The 23,249-nt window shown below is 38.5% G+C and overlaps 2 protein-coding genes across 3 annotated transcripts in view; one reads left to right on the plus strand and one right to left on the minus strand.

Moving 5' to 3' along the window:
- LOC130549384 (uncharacterized) overlaps positions 1-22,215 on the plus strand; it is a 69,428-nt gene extending 47,213 nt beyond the window's left edge. Inside the window, exons 21-23 of one of the 2 annotated variants that reach the window (XM_057326588.1) lie at positions 1,733-1,906; positions 21,755-21,928; positions 22,143-22,215. In XM_057326588.1, coding sequence (XP_057182571.1) covers positions 1,733-1,906; positions 21,755-21,928; positions 22,143-22,185 — 391 coding nt within the window. In that variant the 3' untranslated portion in view covers positions 22,186-22,215. Of the gene's footprint in view, positions 1-1,732; positions 1,907-4,012; positions 4,326-21,754; positions 21,929-22,142 lie in introns of those variants that run through there. The other variant, XM_057326587.1, reaches the window with a different exon arrangement.
- On the minus strand, positions 5,523-19,201 carry LOC130549386 (uncharacterized). Its single transcript, XM_057326594.1, has 7 exons — positions 18,871-19,201; positions 17,550-17,891; positions 16,682-16,795; positions 14,737-15,066; positions 13,156-13,293; positions 12,350-12,655; positions 5,523-10,577 (listed from the first exon to the last, which is right to left on the minus strand). Exons 1-7 carry the CDS (start codon positions 19,148-19,150, stop codon positions 10,501-10,503), a joined length of 1,587 nt encoding a protein of 528 aa, XP_057182577.1. The 5' UTR covers positions 19,151-19,201; the 3' UTR covers positions 5,523-10,500.
- Positions 22,216-23,249: the final 1,034 nt, after the last annotated feature.

The following is a 23,249-nucleotide window of genomic DNA, read 5'->3' on the forward strand; positions in this document are numbered from 1 at the left end:
AATCCTTTACTGGAGAGAGAAGTGAATCTGAGTGATCATAAACTAGACGAGTCAAGAGTGAATCAGATCTGTGATCTACTGAAGGATAAACACTGTCGCATCAACACACTCATGTGAGGACTTGATTATACAGTGTTTCTACTTCAAGCTTCAATTCAACGTTATTTGAATTATATTATGGTATTTTAAATGAGTGACTTCAGTTGTAATTGACTAAGCAAGTCTGGTGATCACTGACTGACCAGTAGTTCAAGGCCAATATTGATCACCTGACACTTTTAAATGATTGGCATCAGTTGACAGATTTTCTCATCTGCTGATTAGGTTTTGTTTTCACAGTATGACACAATGCTAGGTGTCTTATGTGGGCTATATTTTTATAAAGCGGTTACCAAATAATAAAATAATTAAGATTTTTTTTAAACAAACATAACTATTCAATTGGCGCTGTTCTTATGCTGAATATCTAGTCCCTGACTTGTCAACTGTAACTGTATTTCAGAACTATATTAATACAACGCTAACCACATTATATATGTGTAAGAAACAGGATAGGTATAGTATTGATAATCTGTGGTCATAGTTATTTTTACAGTAAGTGCACTGTCTAGGTTGCAAACCTTTGTGCAAAAGGAGGTAAGTAGTAATAAGCGGGATAACGTCTGGTCAAATAGAACCCATTGTAATCAAAAATGTTGTCCACACTGGATGCGGCGACAAATGCCTTGTTCTTTTCTAATGGGTTTGTCATGTCGCATAGCTTTGCTCGCGTCTGATGTATAATATAGTGGAAATAAATATTTTAAAATTATTTTGCAATAACTAATTGTCTTACATTAATTGAACATGTTTCACAATCTTTTTCTCTGGATGATCAATCTGAATCCTTCACGCTCTATTGACCAGCCACCACTGGTCCCTGTGATGAAGGAAACTGTGCAGCTTATTCATTTATGTCCTTAAAATGTTGATAATCCATTCAAAGAGATCCACATGAGGGAGATATTATTTATTTTCTTGTCCTTCGATTCTTGTTCTTTATATTATTGTAATGCAGTGCTGTTCCCTTGTTATGGAATATAAATAAAAACATTCCTTCAATAAGTCAATAGTGGCTGTCATAAAGTGCAGCCAGTCACTAAGCGTATGAGCGTTTTAAACGTGATTCATCTCTAGACAATGTAGATCAAGTATATGAAAACAGTCCATATGAACCAATGCAGAATAAGACGGATTAATGTCATTCCTTTGGGCCAAGGCAGCCACTCGTCAAAGTCACTGCATGTTTGCAGAAGGGAGCGCAAAATAATCTCCAAAGTTTTCTGAGGGAAAGAGAAATATTCTCTGGGTGAAACGCCGAAGTCTGACATTGTGAGACATAACAGCGTACATAAATAAAGATTTGCATATCAAAATGATAGTAACTGTCGAGCTTTAGGAGAAACGCTTTCGATATGAGAAGAGCCGCACGCAGTCAGTGTTTCGTGTGACATTTTAATTTGTCTTATTAAATTTTAGACAAATAATGTACAATAGTGTTTTGTTTTAGCGTGATAATTTGACAAAAAAATAGTTTTGTGTTTTGAGTCTAGTTTTAATAAAAACCAGGTGAGCCCCAAGTTCATTATTTTAGACCTAATGAGGGGTCCCTTAAGACTTATGAGGGGTCTGGGACCCCGCTGTCGTTTCTTTCTTTTCCTCATTTCTTCTCTCTCACTTTGTCTCAATGCAGGTTAAGAACGTGTGGTTTGACAGATGAAGGTCTGGTTGCTCTGACTTCAGCTCTGAGTTCAAACCCGTCACACTTGAGAACGCTGGATCTGAGTGGAAATCGATTAGGAGACTCAGGAGTTAAACACCTCTGTGCTCTTCTGAGTAATTCACAATGCAGTCTGGAAACACTCAAGTAAGTGACATATCCGTTTGTGCCGTGGGGGGAAACAATCCATTACAATACACAGCGGAAAAACCAGACCGGCGTAGTCCCGTCCTCCTGCACGTCAACCCAGGCACTTTTTAAAACGTTTAACGTGAAAAACACAAATTCATTCAGTGATTCTGTGATTTGATTAATTGTACCCCGAGTTTGGGATAGTTTGTGTGACTAGTTATTATCTTACACTGTTTCATAGAGGTAGAGTTTTGTAGGTATAACCTTAAGAACGCTAAATCATGAATGATTTAAAGTGGCCGATGTCAAATATTAATGCTTATATGGCTCTTTATTGCAATACTGATCTGTTATTTGATTAAAATACTTTTGTCTTCCCCATAGACGTCCATTGTAAGAAAGCAGCTTCGTGGCTTAACACCGACACTACACACACGTTTAACCAAGTAATTAAATGCATTTCTTTACCACTGATATCAAACATCAACGTAATAACAGAAAATTCTGTGTTCTTAGTTTATCGCTGCCTTGAGCCACGTTAAGCTGTTTCTTTATAATGGACTTCTATGTGGGAAACCGTTGCGTGCTACAGTCAAAGCTGTGCATGAAATGTATTCATTTAACATGTTAAGACATTCTTGTCCGTTATATCATAGCTTTAATGAACATGGGATAAAAATATAGACTGCTGGATGACCCTGGGATACTGATATTACAGTTGTCGCCTAGCTGGAGACTCAATCAGATACAAAAATGTCGCGAAACGACACCTCCGGCCATTCCGTTGGGTCGAGCCCCCCACCCAACACGGCTCGGTTTTTCAATGTATCTTGCTCTGTTGAACGGAAAAAGTGATTTTATGTAGACCAAACTGGCTGACGCCATGCATTTCCAATGATGGGGAAAAGAACGTTTNTATTACAGATGCTACTGCTTTAGCTGATACTTTGGCTCAGACACAAGCATTGAGGTTCTTAAGGGTGCTTGAGCTGAGTATGAATAATATAAAGGAACTGAAGCAGCTTCGTGCGGTGCTAAAGGGTTCAAGCTGTGAACTGAGGTGAGTAAAGATCCATTGAATCATTCTTCTCTTATCTATTGATTATTAGATGAAAACTTCAGGATAAATCAGTTCATTTGGGTTTAATCTGTGATTTGATCTGAGGTTTTACACAAAGTCAAGTTCACCCTCCTCACTACATCACACTACATCTTATACTTCAGCTCACTGTACACTACATCATCACTGTTCTCCTCATCGTGTCCTCCTGGATCTCATAACATCTACATTTGACTACAATACTGTTTAATAACAGAATTAACCTGTTACTAGTTTACTTAACTATTCAACTCTTTATTGTGATTGATCAATACCACAATGTCCTTCTGTTTATTATTATATTATTTTATTGTGACTGTTGTTGTAATATTTTCTTAAATTCTGTTCCCCCTTACAGTCTACAGACATTTCTTTGGGGATTTTGGCCCTCTGCACTATGGGCTGTCCAGTCATCATCAGATGAGGAAGATGGGGACACTTAATCTCAAAATGGTATTTGGATAGTCTCTTGATAGTCTCTTGAGACTGTCTCACACAGGCTCAATTCTTAACATCCCTAAAGTCAGATTCAACTCCAGAAAAAGAACGGACTCAAACATAACGTTATAATGTTACTGGTTGGTTAGACGTTCTTAAGATAAATTATAGGAAGTTGGTAAGAATGGTTCTAAGTGCAGTTCTCGAAATTTTCTTACAAAGTTGTCAAATATTTTCTTCAGTTACTTTTTAGTAAGAATGAAATGACAGGCTTTGTTTTTCTTTCGTCTGCTCGTGAGGTAACAGTATATTTATCTATCCGTTAAACTTTACTCATGTAAACCCTGAACATTCATATTTTATCATGTGATGTGTTGAACGGCATGAATGTTATCTAGCAGTGTAAGAGAAGTATTATGATATTTATTTGTGTATTGTGATGTCATGAAATGTGTGACCCTCTCCAATGTTTCTGTTGCTTTGATGCTCGTATGCTCAGTCTATCAAATAAGAAACATTAATAGGAACACATTTAATATATGAATATTTAAAATAAATTATAATTTTGTGTTTTTCTCTTGCAGTTAAACCAAAGGATGAAGTTTAGACGGCTGGCCGGAGCACAGATAGAGAGACTGAGGTTTAATTATACAGCGTCTTGACGAACTCAAAGAAAGTTCCTAAACCTGCTGGAATGAAAATGTGACTCATGTACAGATAATAAACTCTTTGTAACTGTTATGATTCAGTCTGTGGTCCCCTGTGGTTTGTGGACTTTTGTTATTTCCTGTTTCCTGTCCCATATTGTAGTCCATTGTAGTTCTTTTGTTCATTGGCCTTCCAGGTGTTTCTTGTTACTTCGTTTCATCCAATGTATTAAACCCCAGTGTTCCTTTCTCTAGTGTCAGACTTTAGTTGTTTCATGTTTGTTGTTAGTTCCCTGTGTTTCGTTTTAATGATGACCTTAGTTTTGTTTTACTTTGTCATAGATGTGTATTTAATAATGATCTTGTAAACGCATCTGTGTAAATAGTCTGAAGATCTTGTTTTCATTGAAGACATCACAAGACTCACTTCATCAGCCCCCAGGTTGAGGGGTTTCATCATCAGATATTAAATCAATGCTGTCTACAATCACACAACTGCTATTCCACACTTGTGATGTTAGTGAGCATCTATCAGCTGGTCAAACAGCAGCTTCTGCATCATTTAGAAATAACATTTGCAAAAGCATTGTACATAAATGTAAATTATATCTCTACATTATTTCAGTATTTTTTCTTTTACTCATATGATGTGCACAAATAAACATTCATTTATTTTGTGAATTTATGCAAATTTCAATGTGATCTCTGTTCAGAACAAATATTTAGTCTATTAGACTTTTTTTCAACTTTGAAATGTCCAAGTTGATAAATATGTTGAGTGTTAAAAAGACAATTAAAATGAATTTTGTGAGATGACTCCGAAACAATCTTGATTCTTCTGATTTGGAGAGGGCCGTCTGTGAAGAATCACACATTTGTAAGTGTTTTATGCTCATGTTCATCATATCTTCAGTCAGCTCTAGATCAATAGATTTTATAACATCACATCAGAAATCTTGAGTTAGTCACTCCTGACATCAGCACTGAATATCCTGTATGACATTCTTCCATTACTGCTGCACTGCTGAAATATATCTGTCTGATGTCTGTGGTGATGAGATCTCTCATCATCTGTATATTTACTCTCTCTGTCATCTCCATTTATTCATTTCTCTACCAGAATGATTTGATCTCCTGTAGTTTGTATCCTCCATCATTTCTGGAGTACCACTTGACCTGATCGCCCCTCTGTAGTTCAGCTTCAGTCTGTAGAGAGACAGATTCTCCCTCCCATACAAACACTCATGAAAACAACAAGTGCCGATATTAATGGAAACAGTTTACCATAGTAAATACTATAGTATACACAAGTGTGTTCATTAAGTGACTTTATAAGAGTATGCTCAACTGAGATGGAGACTTGTGTTTTTCTCCTCTAGATTTGCAGACGTGTAGTTTATAAACTCGGGTGTGTTTAGCTGTGATGTCTCTGATGATGTCTCTGATGATGAGTCCAGATCCAGAAAAGACCAGAAAGTGACAGAATCAGATTCATTTTCCTTCATTGTATCTGTAACAGCAGCACACACACCAGAGAAACACAAGACACAAATGTAGACATTATAACACATGAACATTTCATTTGATTGCTGTGGACATGGTCAGTTTCTGTTCCCACAATATTGTTCTCTGTAGGTGTGGTGATATTCACAATTCATGTCATTGACATTAGATTTTATGAGATGAACTGTACATATTCATATCTGAAAACTGTTTGTTGTCTTATGAAATTTTCCACTGAATTCACAAAATATTTATGAGCCAATGCAAAGACCCACACATTTCAACTGAAGTTTTATTCATTTATTAATAATGACAATTGTTCATATTGTGTATTCAGTTATACATGTCAAAGCTGAACACAAAACTAGCATGTGTTTATTGTTAAAACAGCCATTACAAAAAAATGTGTTCATCCATTAAACTGATCGGGCACAAAGGTTTATCAATACTGTTACATGTACATGTATGACATCTATAAAAACGAGATTCACTCCAAGCAGAACACATTACATTTACATTTAGTCATTTAGCAGACGCTTTTATCCAAAGTGACTTACAGATGAGGGAAACGATGGAAGCAATTAGAACAACATAAGGACAACAAAAAGCATAAGTGCAATAAAAAGAAAACTGGTCTCATATAGCCTACCACAGTATACAGAGCGAAGTTTTTTTTTTTTTTTTTTTAAGAGTAGAAATGAGACAGAAGTCAGAACTGATCAGTCAGGTGTTGACGGAAGAGATGTGTTTTACTTTCCAGATGATTCTTAAATATGGCTACATCTAATAATAGAAGTATTACGGTGTCACATTTTCTATTTTTGTACAAAGCTAGTGCATTTATTCTCTTTTTTTTCCTTAAAGGAGTCATATGATGTATTATAATTTGTTTTAGATGTAATGTGTTAACACCATTTAAGGTTCAAAAACGCTGTATTTTCCACACACCGTGCATGTCTGTATCTACTCTTTGCTCCGCCTCTCTGAAACGCGCAGATTTTTTACAAAGCTCATGGCTCTGAAAAGCGAGGTGTGCTATGATTACATAGAATGCATCTTTTGTTCCCACACTTTCATTTTTGCAATTTCACATGTCTAATACATGCATGGGCAACTTATAACACACCAAACAGGGGCGGACTGGCCATCTGGCGTACCGGGCATTTTCCCGGTGGGCCGCTAACGTATGGGGCCGGAACGGAGCCGATGGCCACTAACGTATGGGTCCATAACGGACGCGTTATCCACTAACATATGGGTCCATAACAGACGCGTTATCCACTAACGTATGGGTCCGTAACGGAGGCGTATCCACTAACGTATGGGTCCGTAACGGACGCGTTATCCACTAATGTATGGGTCCATAACAGATGCGTTATCCACTAATGTATGGGTCCATAACGGAGGCGGTAGCTGCTTAGAAGGACGTATTATAAATGCGAATGCACGCAACGCGAATGCAAAAGACACGTATGCATGCACCGCGCTGTTGGTTTTAATAGCAGTATGGAAACTGGCCAATGCAGTGCGGCACTGAGGACTTGGTTTTGCTTTGGTTCTGTTCAACTTTGTTTGCTTCATACATTCAACATTGCGACGATTCATTACATTTATGCATAAACTTACTTTACTTGTATTTTCTTGTGTATAGTTATATTCTGTTAATAAATTTTGTGCCCCGTTCGTTGCGCCACTGCGGACACTCAGTTGCTGTCGGCAGCTGTAGAAGCACAGAGCCGGAGCAGCACAGAACAGCATGAGTATAGCACAGCGGAAATGAAACACGCGTGAGAAACAAATAGGTTATGAACAGTATGTGAGAACGACATTAAATCGGTGACTATCCGCAATTACAACAAACGCACTAGGCAGGATTCAAACCCACGACCTCTGAGACACCAGGCTTGCAGTGCAGCACACCGCACCACTGAGCCGTCATGACGCGCTCGAGATCCTGAGGAGACGTGTGAGAGCAACAAGTAGCGACGCGAGTCACTCACTGAAGGTGCAGTACGGGCCAAAATAACAGAAGTTCAATTTATTTTATTTCATTACTAAAATGAAATTACATTTCGTTTGTTTACATACTTTCACTATTTGTGCACATACTTGCAAATTGAACCATGTAAATGCGCTGTTCAAACCAGCGACCTCTTGCACCCGAGACTTGCAATTTATCATGTGTGCCACTCAGTTGGCAGTGTCCGTGGTCCTGGGCAATTTTTTTCAGCTCTTTCCAGGTGTGCCCTATTTCTTTGGTATCTGCCTCCAAAGTCTCTTGTCCAGGTGTTTTTAGGTCTCCCACTTTCTCTCTTTCCTTGTTGATTCCATGTCAGGGCCTGTCTGGTGATGCTTGTATTTGGTTTTCGCAAGGTGTGCCCTATTCATCTCCACTTTCTCTTCCTGATTTCTTGTTCTACAGGAAGCTGGTTTGTTTCTGATGGTGTCTGGCCAGCGGATCTGAAGGATTCTGCGTATAAAGCTGTTGATAAAGGTCTGGATTTTCCTGATGGTGGTTTTAATTTTTCTCCAGGATTCTGCTCCATAAATAAGAACCAACTTGACATTGGAGTTGAAGAGGCGAATTTTGGTGTGTGTTGTAAGCTGGCAAGAGTTCCAAACATTTTTCATCATGAGGATTGCTGCTCTCGCCTTCCCGATTTTTGCCTTGACATCTGCGTCTGTGCCTGCTTGTTTGTCGATGATGCTCTCTGGGTATGTGAATGACTCCACTTCTAGGGGTTTTCCTCCAAGCTTTACTAGTTCTGTGCTGGTTGTGTGGATTTTCCGAAGTTTTGTCTTTCCTTCGTGTATCCTAAGGCCAAGTTGAGCTGAGACAGTTGAGAGGTCTGATGCTTTTTCTTGCATCTGCTGGCGACTGTGTGAGAGTAAGGCAATGTCATCCGCAAAATCCAGGTCATTGAGCTGGTTCCCAAGTGTCCTCTGAATTCCATTTCTCTTCCCTGCTGTTGTCTTCCTCAGGTTTCAGTCAATTGCCAGAAGAATTAAGAATGGTGACAACAGGCAGTCTTGCTTGACTCCCGTTCTAACGGCAACGCTCTTTGTGAACTGACCGCCATGGGCCACCCTGCAAGCAACAGGCCTGTAGTCATTTGTCCAGAGATTTTGGGTTTCTTCTGTACAGGGATGATGGTGGAGCGTTTGAAGCATGAAGGGACTTCACACTGCTCCAAAGATCTGTTAAATATATGAGTGAAGATGGGCGACAGCTGCTCCACACAGACTTTTAGGCGAGAGGGTGAGATATTGTCTGGGCCTGGTGCTTTTCTGATCTTTTGTTTGCGGAAAAGCTGGCACACATCCTCTTCGCAGATCGAGTGTCAAGAGGAGGTGTTAATGCTATAGCAGAGATAGGGTCAGGGCGGGTCTGGAGGGTGAGACTCTGCTTTTCAATACCACAATAGAAGTCGTTGATTACCCACAGACTGAGGGGATGATGGCTTGTAGTTGGTAATGTCTTTCAGTTCGAGCCATGAGGCGTAACAAAAAGTATGCAATGAAAAAACTAGTTACTAGTTACTTTGTATCTGATTATATACTGTTTATATAATTCATATTAATGCCAGTATTTCGATATTATACTTTTAATCAATATTTTAATTATTATTATTATCATAAGCAGATATCTTTGCAATATACACACAGAGACTAAAGAATAGACAAACACAGAAGAGACGAGCATTTCTGTAAATCTCATCTAGTCCTGATGTCAATGTAGCCTACACAACTTTTTTAGAACACTAGATCATGTCAAACTAAAGTGAACCTGCAGAGTTTTGCGTTTACAATGCACTTAACTAAACTCATTTAGCATTTCCTAAGATGATCTAGAACATTTGCAGTGCTCTCTTATATGAAATACAAACTGATTTTAGACCAAACACATGTTTTCTCATGTTGTGAAACGCTCTTACTTGTAAACATGCAGTAAACAGCGAACCACACGCCCGTCAACAAGTTTTCTTCCTTCTGTTCTTCAGATGTATATTTCTGCATGCCCACGTCTGCGTCTAACAGGTCGGGCATTCATCATTGCTGGCAAACAATATGACACATTTGCCGTTTTTGATTTGATAGATATAAATTCATATCCACTTCATCAAACGCTCTTTGTGTTCTGCGTGTTCTTAAGTTTCCCGCTACAAGGAGTGTGTAACCCGCCGCTTCGGATCGTGCTGCGTACTGAACAAATCATTTGAACTGATTCATGAACCTATTTAAACGGTTTTGGCCAGTGTCCAAATAATGCTATCAAAAGAATCGACTCAAAAGAATCAATCACTCGGGAATGCCCGCAAAAAGAGACGACAACGTTGAAATATACGACGCATTTTAAAATGCATATCTTACAACGAAGGAACGTCACAAAGTGTAACCAAATAAAAATACAGATTTAAAAAAATGTTGCTCAAGTAAATGTAATGAGGTAAATGTTGCGCGTTACTACCCATCTCTGTATATGAGGTTGTCAAACTTGTCAGTTTGAGCACCCAGCAGAAACATAAACCGGCGCGATCCTTGTAAAAACACATTCACTTTACACATTACATTCCCTTTTTGTGTGCAAAGTTTGTACAGCCAAGGTGGTGCTAGCATCTCGAGGAGAATAAGGACTTATAAAGTGCCGTGAAGAGCTTTGTCCGGCGTGAAGGATTTTACGTCACGAGCACTGTGAGCGCATTGTGCGGTTCTTAACTGCTGAACATGCTATGATAGGCTGAATTCATCACCTACATTAAACCCACAGTTTGCGCACTAGCTGGTCCTGATGCAGATCGTAATCTTTTGCAGGTAAATGTTTAATCATCTCTGGATATTTGGTATAATCTTGCTTCCACCGAGAAACGCTGCTGTAGATGTTGATGATGTAACAGAAGTGATGTTGAGCATCTATCAGCTGATCAAACCTCATCTTCTGCTTCAGGCAGTAAAGGCGTCCCAACCGTTGTTGATTCATCTTCTTCGGTTCCCGCTGAATCTATCAGAAAAGAGATGAGATGTCAACGATTTGACATAGAAATGACTTTTACAAAGTATCAGCAATAGAGTTATACATTGATTAATTTTATACATGAATGTAAATGATATCTCTGCATTCTTTTCAAAATGGTCACTGAAGTGCACGAATGAACATTCATTTTTTTCGTTTTGTGAATTTATGCACCTTTCAGAAAACACAAACTCACGTGTTAGACGTGTTAGACGTGTGCACCTCAGGATAGTTTGAACACAAGCTCAAGTCTAATGGAACTCTAGGACAGATTTTGTTGTTTACAAAAACTCCAGGAAAGAAACATCACTGTAAGAGCTTCAAAACACAGTTTTTACAGTGAAAATGTATACAGTATTTGTTGACTGATTTCTGTTTGTTCGGTTCCGTTCCACCAGCAGTGTCTGTTTAAACAAACATTTACTTCATGAAAAATGTTGGTTCCACAAAACTTTTAAGGGGCAGTTCACCCAAAAATGGAAATTCTGTCATTATTTACATTTGGTCATCTAGCATACGCTTTCATCCGAAGCGACTTACAAAGTAGGGGAATACTCACTCTCGCCCTCATATTGTTCAGTGCAGTATACATGTCTTTGTTCTGCTAAACACAAAGGAAGATATTTGGAAGAATGTCAGTAACTAAACACATTGACTCCCATAGTATTTGCATTTCCTATTATGGCAGTAAATGGGGTCCAAGAACTGTTTGCTTGTTGACATTCTTCCGTCCTTTGTGTTCATCGGATCAAAGAAATGTATACAGGTTTGTAAAGCTGCTCTGAAACGAAGCGGTTTATTGTGAAGCACTACAATAATAAAGACTTGATTTATTAACCGTGTGAATATCAAGTCACTTTATTTCTATCACCTATTTCTGATTTGATTTTAAGGGTGATCCAAAACACAGAAAGAAACTTAGTGTTAATAAGTTAATGAAGTTTTACAATAACTAATTAATGTTATTTTATATCCTTTAAGAGACAGTTCACTCAAATTGGCAAATAATAAAAATATCTCATGTTTTTGTGCTTTCGCCAGTAGCAATTAGCAGACAATATTTGGTATGTGTTTGTAACAGTTACTAGCTCCCTCTTTCAACATGTTAACAGGATATAGATTGTTACTATCCTTAATAGAAACAATAGATTTAACCATACCAAAACAATGCCGAGCAGAGTTTCCTCCGTCAACTGAGTTCAAGCTACTGACCCAGTTTTATGTCTAGCTTCCCTTATCCCACGGCTGCACGTGAGGCTTGTCTTTCCATCAAATGATCCGTTGATGAACGCTGCATTTTTCGTTTTGTTCCAAAAGGATATCGTCTACTCCGCGCGGGAGCTTTCGTCACCGTCATTTGCCCGAAAAACAAGCCTCTGGTTCACGCGCATTCCAGAGATGATGAAAGGTAGACATTAACGTTTAAGCGTTGTCAATATGGATATTTCTCTTAAACAAACGCATGGATTCGCTTCAGAAGACCTTTGTTAAGACCACAGAGCCGCATCAAAGTTCTTTGATCGATGGATGCACTTTTTGGAGCTTCAAAAAATCAACACCCGTTCACTCCCATTCTACCGCTTGGAAGTAAAACGATACGTAGTATTATAACTCCGACTGCATTATTCTTCAAGAAGAAAGTCATATTCAGTTAGGATGCCTTGAGGGTGTTAGGCTGAAGAGTTTGCAGTCAATTCCCAGAGATTGCATCATCTCTCATCATCATGTCAGATATAAATCACAGAAACAAATCCACTCACCAGAGATGTCAACCCTGTATTTCCTGTATTCTGTTCCTCTCCTGCTGCTGATCTTTGCACTATAAACTCCACAGAGTTCAGATGTGATGTTTGTGATGGTGAGATGTCCAGTCTTTGTGTTCATCTTCAGTCTGTCAGTGAATCTCTCATCAGTCGAGTCATATGAGGGTTCAGTCCCTACAGTCATTTCAGCTATGAGAGTTTCTTCATCTCCAAATCTCCACTGAATCACATCATCAGTCTGTATTCCAGTAACATCAGTGTCTAGAGTAACAGAACCTCCCAACTCTACTGATCTTATCCTCTCTTCATGTATGACAGCAGCACATAGAAGAGAAAAACACAGAAGAACATCCATCAGATCAAATGTGCTGGAGAACATACGCTATATCATTTCACTCATCTGGAAATATACAATATATATAAACTTCTGAAAAAATGGCAGTCAAAAGTGGCCCAGAACTGTTTGCTGTCCTACATTCTTCAAAATATCTTCTTTTGTGTTCATCAGAACAAAACAAATGATAAAGTAATTCTTCCTACTATGGAAGTCAATGGGTGTTGAGATCTGTTTGGTTTTAAGCATTCTTCCAAATATCTTCCTCTGTGGTCATCAGAACAAAGACATTTATACAGATTTGGAACAACTCGAAGGCGAGTAAATGATGACAGAATTTTCATTCTTGGGTGAAGTGTCTCTTTAACATGAAGCGATTTCAGAAAATGTATGGAAAAGATAAAGGCAGAATACAAGTAATATCAATACAACACGTCATTTTCATCACATTAACTTGAGCTGTACTTACCCCTGACATAAACTTTCAACTGAATATCATCAACAGTAGAGGAAGCACCTGCTCTCACATCATCAGTCTCCATTTCAGTAACATCAATCTCTGGAGAAACAGAACTTCCCAACACTTCTGATTCTATCCTCTCCTCTTCTATAACACACAGAAGAGAAAAACACAGACGAACGTCATATCCGATCTGACTGTAGTTCAGTAACGCCAGTGTTCAGAGTGACAGAATCAGAGTCACAGCAGCACACTGACGAGAGAAACACATGAACAGTTCAATAACATGTCAACATACATCATCATTAAACATGTTTCAGATGTATTTATATAATTGTTTGTTCATTGTGCATTACGCAAGGGATAATGTACAGGCAGCCGGATGTTATTGGAGAAATAAGTCCCGACGGTGTGATCAGAAGGGTCTTGTATCACACTGAAGGGGTTTATTTCATGATAACAGCCGGCTGCTTGTACATTACCCCGCTTATTACACGGCTGCTTGCCACATGAGAGAAAAACTGGACATGAAGTGAATCTGAATTATTTAATCGGCTCATTTTTACCGAATGCAGACCTTCCGCGAGGAGAAGCCGTTTATACTTTCGGTCTTAAGGTAAGAAACGACGTTCAAATATCACGAAGAGGCATGTCATATATTTTATTAAAAGACATATTTATATTTAATTTGTCAAAATGATTTGGAGCATCCGGGTTACCGTGTGTTATTCGTTTCTAAGAGATTGTTATCAGGGAATAACGAACCTGCAAATGTAGCGACTGGCCAATCAGAATCAAGCATTCCAATGAGCTGTGTTACAATGTAAAATAACTTTATCAAAAGACTTTCTTTAAGGGGGTGGGGGGGTAACTGCTATTTCATGTGTTTTGACTCCTTCACAGTGTTAAACAGGGATAATGCGATGATGTACTGTGTGCTCGTGCTTTAGTTCCGCCCACTGCACGCCTCCAGGAGCTCGACTGTTTTCGTAAATATTAGTACAGCTGTATCTGTCTTTTATAAATGTGATCAAACTAGGGCTGCACGGTCATGGGTAAAATGATCATCACGATTATTTTGCTCGAAATTTTATTCACGACTAATAAACACGATTATTTTGTCAGTTCAGAATTTTGGTTTTCAATTCCACGTCAGCATGTTTATTATACTTTACAACCAACGATTGTGTTATAATCTACTGCCATTAAACGCCGTATTTCAAATCACGCTGTCATCTCAACACTACGCCTTGAAAATGTACATTTTGTGAACTTCTGAATTAAACCTTGCTACTCCGTTTTTATTCTGTTTTTTTATAAATCATTACTGGTTTTTTTTATTTCCTGTTAAGTTGAATAGATACAAGCTTTCAGTCTGACAGCGATGATTTTCTGACCGGATCGAGAGTTTTGTGCTTGCTTTTAAAACATTAATATCGTAACAATTATGCTCAATTAATTGTGGGAAGCATAAATCGTTATCACGATTAAAATACGATTAATTGTGCATCCCTAGATCAAACTAAATACTCTAAAAATTTACAAAGAAAATTGAATTACGATTTATGTCAATAGACTTGAGCTTCTTACCTTTGACAATAAGATTGAATTGAGAGTATGATGGTCCTCCACCGGTGATGAGCTGAAGGAATGATTTCACTCCACTGCTGCTGCTGATCTTTACTTTATACAGTCCAGCGTCTTCTTTTCTGATGTCTGTGATGATGAGAGATCCTGTCTGATCATCCACCTGCAGTCTGTCTGTGATTCTCTCATCAGCAGTAAAGAGCTTGTTGTCCGTACTGAATTTGGCTATCACTTTATCTCTAAAGCTCCACTCGATGACATCATCAGACTGGAGTTTAGTGACATCACACTCTAGAGTGACAGGACTCCCGTTCTTTCCAGTCTTTTCTTTAACTGTCACAGCAGCACATAGAAGAGAGAAACACAAGAGATAGAAACATGAACATTATAACTCTGTGTACAGTTAAAGATCATCAACATTGTCAGAGCAACACAAGGTCATAGGTTTGACACGCAGGAATCCAATGCAATGTGTGACCTGAATGTACTGTAAGGGTGTGTTGACATATGCCATGTTTGGTTCCATTAAAATGAACTCTGCTGCGATTGCTCTGTTATGAAATCAGCTGTTAGTGCGGTGTATTTGTGTAAGTGTGAACGCTGCCACCCGAACCCTGGTGAACACCAAACAAGCAGACCGAAAGATGGGTCTCGGTTCACTTTCAAACGAACTCTGGCGTGGTTCGATTGAAATATGAAATCAACACGGACCAAAGGCATGGAGCCGAATCAAAAACAGGAAGTGATGACAATATACGACACGAAAGAAAAAGGTAATAAAATAATAATAATAATCTGTGCTTGTGCATGTAACGGAGGAATTCCTGGCGCCGTTTTGACTGCTTTAAACACTTCATGAGGTCTTCGCGACTTAACTAAAAATACCCTCATATGCGCAGTCCTACACTGAGCATGTGTAACCCATGCAGCTCACAGCATTGATTTGGATGTCCGGTGAGTTCCGTTTTAAAATATAAATCGTTAAAGCTGTCCAATCACGTTGCGACTTTACACGTAAGCTGTTGGCTTCGATATCTTTAGGTTGCTGTTAAAATGCCAGTCTGACCGCTAAGCGAACCAGGACTACATTTATTTTTTTGGTCCGGACCAAAAGAACCGAACTACAAATATGAAAGCACCCTAAGTGAACTGTCGGTTGAATTGTGTAGTGTATTCTAGTTGACAAAAAATTAAAAGCGTGTTGAAGCAAAACGACCAAACTCAACAATTTCATGTAGACTGTACCAAACATAACACTTAACAGCAGACCTGCGATGTTAAGCTTCGATTACTCAACCGATTCATCAGGCTATTAAACGATAAATTTAGTTCACTAATAAACAATCATCAAATAAAATTCATTACTGCAGCAAAATCAAGTAGAACTTGTGGAAACAAAAAGAGAAACATATTAAAGAGTAAATAATCCTTGATTTTAAAGGTCCTACTTTGGTTTATGGAGTGTCCAACAACAAGTTTATGTCCATAGAAGGTGTAAAAACACGATTATTTTGTTATAATAGGCAGTTATTCTTACCTTACTTCTTGACTGACTCTCAAATGATTCGTTCCACGATTCATCTGTCTAATCACCTCCTTTGCGCCAGCATACTCTGCTGTGATTGGTCTACCGTGAATGAGGCTCACGAGCTACAGTGTTTGGGGGAGAAGAGTGAAGTTTTCGCGGGCCATGCTAGCAAAACGTAGGCGGGACTAAATGTAGTACATCCGCGGCGGTTGGCGAATCGGACTAGTGACGACTCGTTTGCGTGATTCAGAGTCGACTCCATTTTTCCAAGCCAATAACTTTGTTATTCATTCAACTTCGGCTTTACAAGTTGGCAGACTGCTTAGCAACATTACACATGGCATGAAATGCAATTTACATGATCTCGTAATATGTACTTTTTAAGTAATATGTTCATAGTCAGCTGAAGATGAAACTCACCCGTTCGTTTCTGCAGTTCATATTTATTGCGGCGAAACACAATCACACCAACAACAATACACAGCAGGACACCAAACACTATTCCGACTACATCTCCTGGAGATAGACCTCGATCTGTAATGATAGAGAGAAAGACTCAAGATCCCAGTAAACACACACATATTCATGCATAACAGCTTAAGACAAACACAAGAAATGTCTTTTCTAAAACAAAAAGCATCAAATTAGTAAGTAATCGTTCACTTTCTTCCATGTTTTTGAGCCTTGATCCTGAAACATTGTTCTTGCTTGGGTGTGCCAGATGAAAGACCTATGGGCCACTTACACAAGACCGCTTTCAACTAAAAACTAAAATCTTTTTAAGCGTTTTACACGACAACGGCGTTTTGGGGGACTGAAATCGCAAACTTTTGAAAACAGGTCTCAAAGTGCAAGTTTTTGAAAATGACGGTGTTATCGACAACGATGACATCATACGCATGCGTATTACGCGTTCAGTCTGTAGGCATGCGCGAGAACTCCCAAAACAATAATGGCGGCCTCCATATCGTGTGTTTCTGCTATGTGACATACTATTTACTGCACCACTACGACCAACGGAGATATAGTATTTATTTACACAAACCATAAACACACATACACGCCGACAAAGTGTATTAAAAGCGCTTTTAGCTTAAAACAGGGTATGCGTATGTGCACAGACAGGTCTTGTTTCTTTACAGCGCAACAGCGCCATCCACTGGCCTGGCATGCATAATACAGCATTTTTATTCGGATAAATAACGCAGATCGTGTGCATGAAACTTTTCAAAATGGCAAAGGAAGAACTTTTGAACTGATATTAATATGAGAGAAGGGAGATACTCACCCCTGACTGAAACACTGAATGTCTTGTGTAGGGTTTGTTTGTTGTTGCTGCTGATCTTCAGTTTATAAAGTCCAGAGTCTGTGATTCTGATGTCTGTGATGATGAGAGATCCGGTGTGAGGATCCAGCTTCAGTCTGTCTCTGAACATCCCATCATCATGTATTGAGCTCTTATTGTCTTCTTTATCATGTTTAGCTATGAGACGATCTTCATCTCCAAACCTCCACAGTATCAGATCATCTCTGTGTGTTTGGACATCAGTGTGTAGAGTCACAGACCCTCCCACGCTCACTGACACTGACTTCACATCACCTGCTCCAGCACTGATAACACGTGGAGCATCTATAAGATGGACCGGGATCAGTGTGAGATCATCTTGCTCTTATTCTTGACAGTTCAAATCCAAACAAAATTATGTAAAATTCCCATATTTGTCTTGTTGAAAAAATGTTTATGTGCTCTCCTACTTGTAAGTCGCTTTGGATAAAAGCGTCTGCCAAATGAATAAATGTAAATATTAGCAAGTATCCTTGTAAAAGTAGTCTGTTGTTGTCTTGAGTGCACGTGAACAGTAGGGAAACTAAACACACGTGTGTCACAGTATTAGATCCGTGCGCTATCAGCGCATAATAAACATCTGTTTTCAATGTTCGTCATACAACAAAAGACATTGACTCCCATAGTAGGAAAAATACTTGTTCTGTTGAACACAAAAGACATTTTGAAGAATGTAGGACAGCAAACCGTTCTGGGGCACTTTTGACTTTCATTGTATTTTTTTCTTACTATGGGAGTCAACGGGGGGCAAAATCTGTCTGGTTATAAGCATTCTTCCAAATATTTTTCTCTGTGTTCATCAGAACAAAGACATTTTTACACATTTGGAACAACTCGAAGGCGAGGAAATGATTTCATTTCTGCGTGAACTGTCCCTTTAACGCAGGTGTATAATGATTTGGCAGACGATGAGGCAATTCGTGGAAGTTACTGCCGATAAACATGTAGCCTAGTATTATTGAGTCGAGTTTAATTACTATTTTATACTTAAAAAATGTTATACTACACTAAAACATGTCAATGAGAACAGCTCAGCTTATCGGGCACTTAAACACTATTAAAATACAGTACGTGACAGTTCAGAGATTCTGACTCGGAGCGCAAACGCGACATCACACATATGTGAATTAGATCACTGAGAATCGCTTCTGAATCGCATCGTGAGGGACCCCTAATTTGCATCCCCTTAATTTCAGTTTAATTTGTAAAGCAAAATCAATCTTCAAAACAATGACTCTATTCATTCCCATTGTACTTACAGTACCTGTGACAGTAACTCTGAATCTCTTGTATGTTGTTTCAGCTCTGCTGATCTGCGCTTCATAGAGTCCAGAGTGTTTGCTTCTCATGTTTGTGATGGTGAGGTCTCCAGTCTGACCGTCTGTCTGCAGTCTGTCTCTGAATGGACCATTATATCTGATACTGTTTTTAACAATATCAACTAAAAGATGCTTAGATTCGCCTTCTCCAAACCTCCACCGTATCACATCATCTGTCTGTATGTGAGTGAGATTAGTGTGTAGAGTAACAGAATGTCCCTCCATCACCGATATCTTCACTTCATCACCAAACACACCTGAACAACACAAACACACAACTGGAGTTCAGACATTGTACACACATCCCATCATCAAGTCTTATCAAATAGTACTAAATAAAGAATCAATTCTTCTTCAAAACCAATAAAAAATAACATTTGTTTAAATCAGTTGCTTCTGTTTTTAGGAAGATAATGAAAGTAAACGGCGCTGGTGACGTCACATACTGATTAGCACATTTGTGACATAATCATGTCTTGTTTGCGTTCGGACAAGAGCACCCTCTAGCTTTCAGATGTGGCGCCATTTAACCATAATTCATTAGAGAAACTGATCACACTGTCAGGATTTACAATCCGATAACAACCGGATGACTCCTTACATAATAGCCCAACAACCCGTTGTCAATTATTCCTACATTCACATACAGTGCCCTCCACTATTATTGGCACCCTTGGTAAATATGAGCAAAGAAGGCTGTAAAAATAAATCTGCATTGTTTCTCTTTTTGATCTTTTATTTAAAAAAATCTACAATCTCCCAACATTTCATTCAAGTAAAACAATTTGAAGTGGGGGGTATATTCTCCCCCGCTTCGCGTCGGGTGGTTCTTGGTCTCCACGTCGTGCATTAAAACCCTTATTATTAAGTGGATTATCCCACTTATACCATGGTCATTTGCCAAGTTAAATCTTTTATTGTTGCTTACAGTGAAATTTTAGATCAAACAGGTGAAAATTACAGTGATTTTGTATGTAAACAAACTTACTGGAGCTACTTGTGCGTTAAAGGGTTTTAATGCACACCTTCCAGCCAATCAGAATCGAGTATTCAAAAAGACCATGGTATAAGAGTATTAATTTCATAAATATTTTAATGGGTGGTTAGATCTTCAATCAGTACATTGGTTCAAAACAGACATCACTGAACACAAAATCAAGATCCTGCCATAGCCATCCCAGTTCCCTGACCTGACAACTATAGAAAATGAGTGGGATGAACTGAAGAAGAGCATTTGAATTCATTTGAACCAACAGAAAAGGGGCATGTCAAGACCGTATTAATATATTATAAATACTGTATTCTACTGTAAAAAGCTAAAGACGCGTTCTGTCTGATCAGGCCCTGAAAGAGTAAACATTTGATTGTTTATAGAGTTTAANAATGTCCTTAAAATGTTGATAATAATTCAAAAGAGATCCACATGAGGGAGAAATTTTTATTTCTTGTCCTTTAATCTCTGTATCTTTATATTAATTGTATGCAGTGTTCCTTTATTTGGAATATTAATACAAAAACATCCTCTGAGCGTTGTGAGGGAAGAGGACGGGTCAAAGTAGAATAGTGGCTTCATAGAAGTGCGCCAGTCACTCGTAGAGAGCTGTATGAGCGTTTTAGAAACTGATCATCTCCTGACAAGTAGATCAAGTTATATGAAAACAATCCAATGAACCCAATGCAGAATAAGACGAATAATGTCATTCCTTTGGGCCAAGCAGAGTCCACTCGTCAAAAGTCGGGCATTTTGCAGAAGGAGCGCAAAATATATCTCTGGGAAGCAAAGTTTTCTGGAGGAAAGAGAACTATATTCTTGGGAAAACGCCTAATTTTGACATTTGACTGTGAACATAAAAGGTACAATAAAGAAGATTTTCAAATCAAAAATATGATGTAAATGTCTGAGCTTTAGAGAAATCGCTTTCGATATGAGATAGAGCCGCATCGCAGTCAGTGTTTCGTGTGACATTTTATAATTTTATTAAATGTATAGGACAAATAAGCAATAGTGTTTTTTTTAGCGTTGGTACTTTGATCAAAAATAGTTTTGATCTAGTTTTAATAAATAACCAGTGAGCCCCATATTCATTATTTAGACCTAATGAGGTCCTACGATTATGAGCCTGCCTGGACCCCCTGTCATTATTTCATTTCTTCTCTCTCACTTTGTCTCAATGCAGGTTAAGAGCGTGTGGTTTGACAGATGCAGGTCTGGTTGCTCTGACTTCAGCTCTGAGTTCAAACCCGTCACACTTGAGACAGCTGGATCTGAGTGGAAATCCACTGGGAGACTCAGGAGTTAAACACCTCTGTGCTCTTCTGAGTAATTCACAATGCAGACTGGCAACACTCCAGTAAGTGACACACAATATATCTCTACACTAGTGACCGTGAGCACAGCGCTTTACTCTTGAGCTATTTATTTAGTGACATGAAGATCTGCATTGTTTACAGCATTAATCATTCTCGCAAACCCCACTAGTCACTCTTCATAAGTATTTACTGCACATTTACATCACATTTTAACATTGATCTGTGTTATTGTATACAAGACCATCGGTCAGTCAGCTTTAGAGAACAGAAGGATTATAGAAAAAGAGTCGCAGCAGGACTTCAGATTAACAATCTATTTATGTCACAAGTAAATCTTGCAACAAAGTGTATACTTGTAATAAAGATTGAATGACTTTTAGAAATCGTTTAGAAAAAAATAGCTTCCAGCAAACAGAATTGAGACAATGCTGAAGCAGATTTTGGGAGTTTAGCTTTGCCCAGCTCATCAGAAAATAACATTTTTAACATCACAGTTTTATTCTCTCTGTCTCTGTTCAGTCTGTGTGGATGCAGTATGACAATGACACAGCATGACCAGCTGATTTCAGCTCTGTGTTCAAACCCGTCACACCTGACAGAACTGAACCTCGGTAGTAATAAAATAAAGGACACCGGACTGAAGCGCTTGTGTCGACTACTTGAACATTCACAATGCAAACTAGAGAAACTGAGGTGAGTCACTAAAATAAAAACACTTTTCATTGAAGCTTTTTGTTATTTAAATGATCAACAGATGTTAGAGAGAAGATTTGTTGTTCAGTCTTTTATACGGTTAAAACAAAACACTTGCTCTGGAAAAACCTCAATTCACTTTGTATGTGTCACATTTGTATTTGTGATCTGAGATCAATAATCTCTCTTTGTCTGTCTGTTTGTCTCCTTCTAGCCTACGTTGGTGTAATATTAACAGATGCTACTGCTTTAGCTGATACTTTGGCTCAGACACAAGCATTGAGGTTTTATTAGGTGTGCTTGAGCTGAGTAAAATAAATAAAAAGGAACTGAAGCAGCTTCGTGCGGTGCTAAAGGTTCAAGCTGTGAACTGAGGTGAGTAAAGATCCATTGAATCATTCTTCTCTTTATCTACTTGATTATTAGATGAAAACTTCAGGGATAAATCAGTTCATTTGGGTTTAATTGTGATTTGATCTGAGGTTTACACAAAGTCAAGTTCACCCTCTCACTACATCACACTACATCTTATACTCAGCTCACTGTACACTACATCATCACTGTTCTCCTCATCTGTCCCTCCTGGATCTCATAACATTCATTTGACTAAATACTGTTTAATAACAGAATTCACCTGTTACTAGTTTATTTAACTATCAACTTTATTTGATGATCATACCACAATTCTTCTGTTTATTATTATTTTTCATTTAGTCATTTAGCAGCCTTTGAAGCGAGTTACAGAGAGTTCAGGGAGCAATAAGTGATATGTCATACAGGAGCATATACATAGGTGCTAATACAAAGTTACTAGTTTCAACAAAAGCCAGACCTGTTGAGAGAGAGAGAGAGAGAGAGGGTTACACTTTATTTTAGTGCCCGTGTTACAGTGTAATTATACATTTAAGTACTGAGTAATACAATACAAATTTACTACATGTACTTACTACATACTGTAGGGTTATAGGGTTTGGTTTAGGTGTAGTTACATGCTACATAAATACTGTAGTAAATACATGTAGCATGCATAACAAGGGCACCGTAAAATAAAGTGTTACCAATATTCTTTTATTATGACTGTTGTTGTAATATTTTCTTACATTCTGTTCCCCCTTACAGTCTACTGCCATTTTGGGGGGCATTTTGGGGGTCATTTTGGGGGTCATTTTGGCACTCTGCACTATGGACTGTCCAGTCATCATCAGATGAGGAAGATGGGGACACTTCATCTCAAAATGGTATTTGGATAAACGCTCTTAATCACACAGTCTCTTAGTTCCTCGATTCTTAACATCCCTAAAGTCAGATTCAACTCCAGAAA

The sequence above is a fragment of the Triplophysa rosa genome, unplaced genomic scaffold, assembly GCF_024868665.1.
Source record: "Triplophysa rosa unplaced genomic scaffold, Trosa_1v2 scaffold112_ERROPOS181078, whole genome shotgun sequence".
In the NCBI taxonomy this organism is placed as follows: Eukaryota; Metazoa; Chordata; class Actinopteri; order Cypriniformes; family Nemacheilidae; genus Triplophysa; species Triplophysa rosa.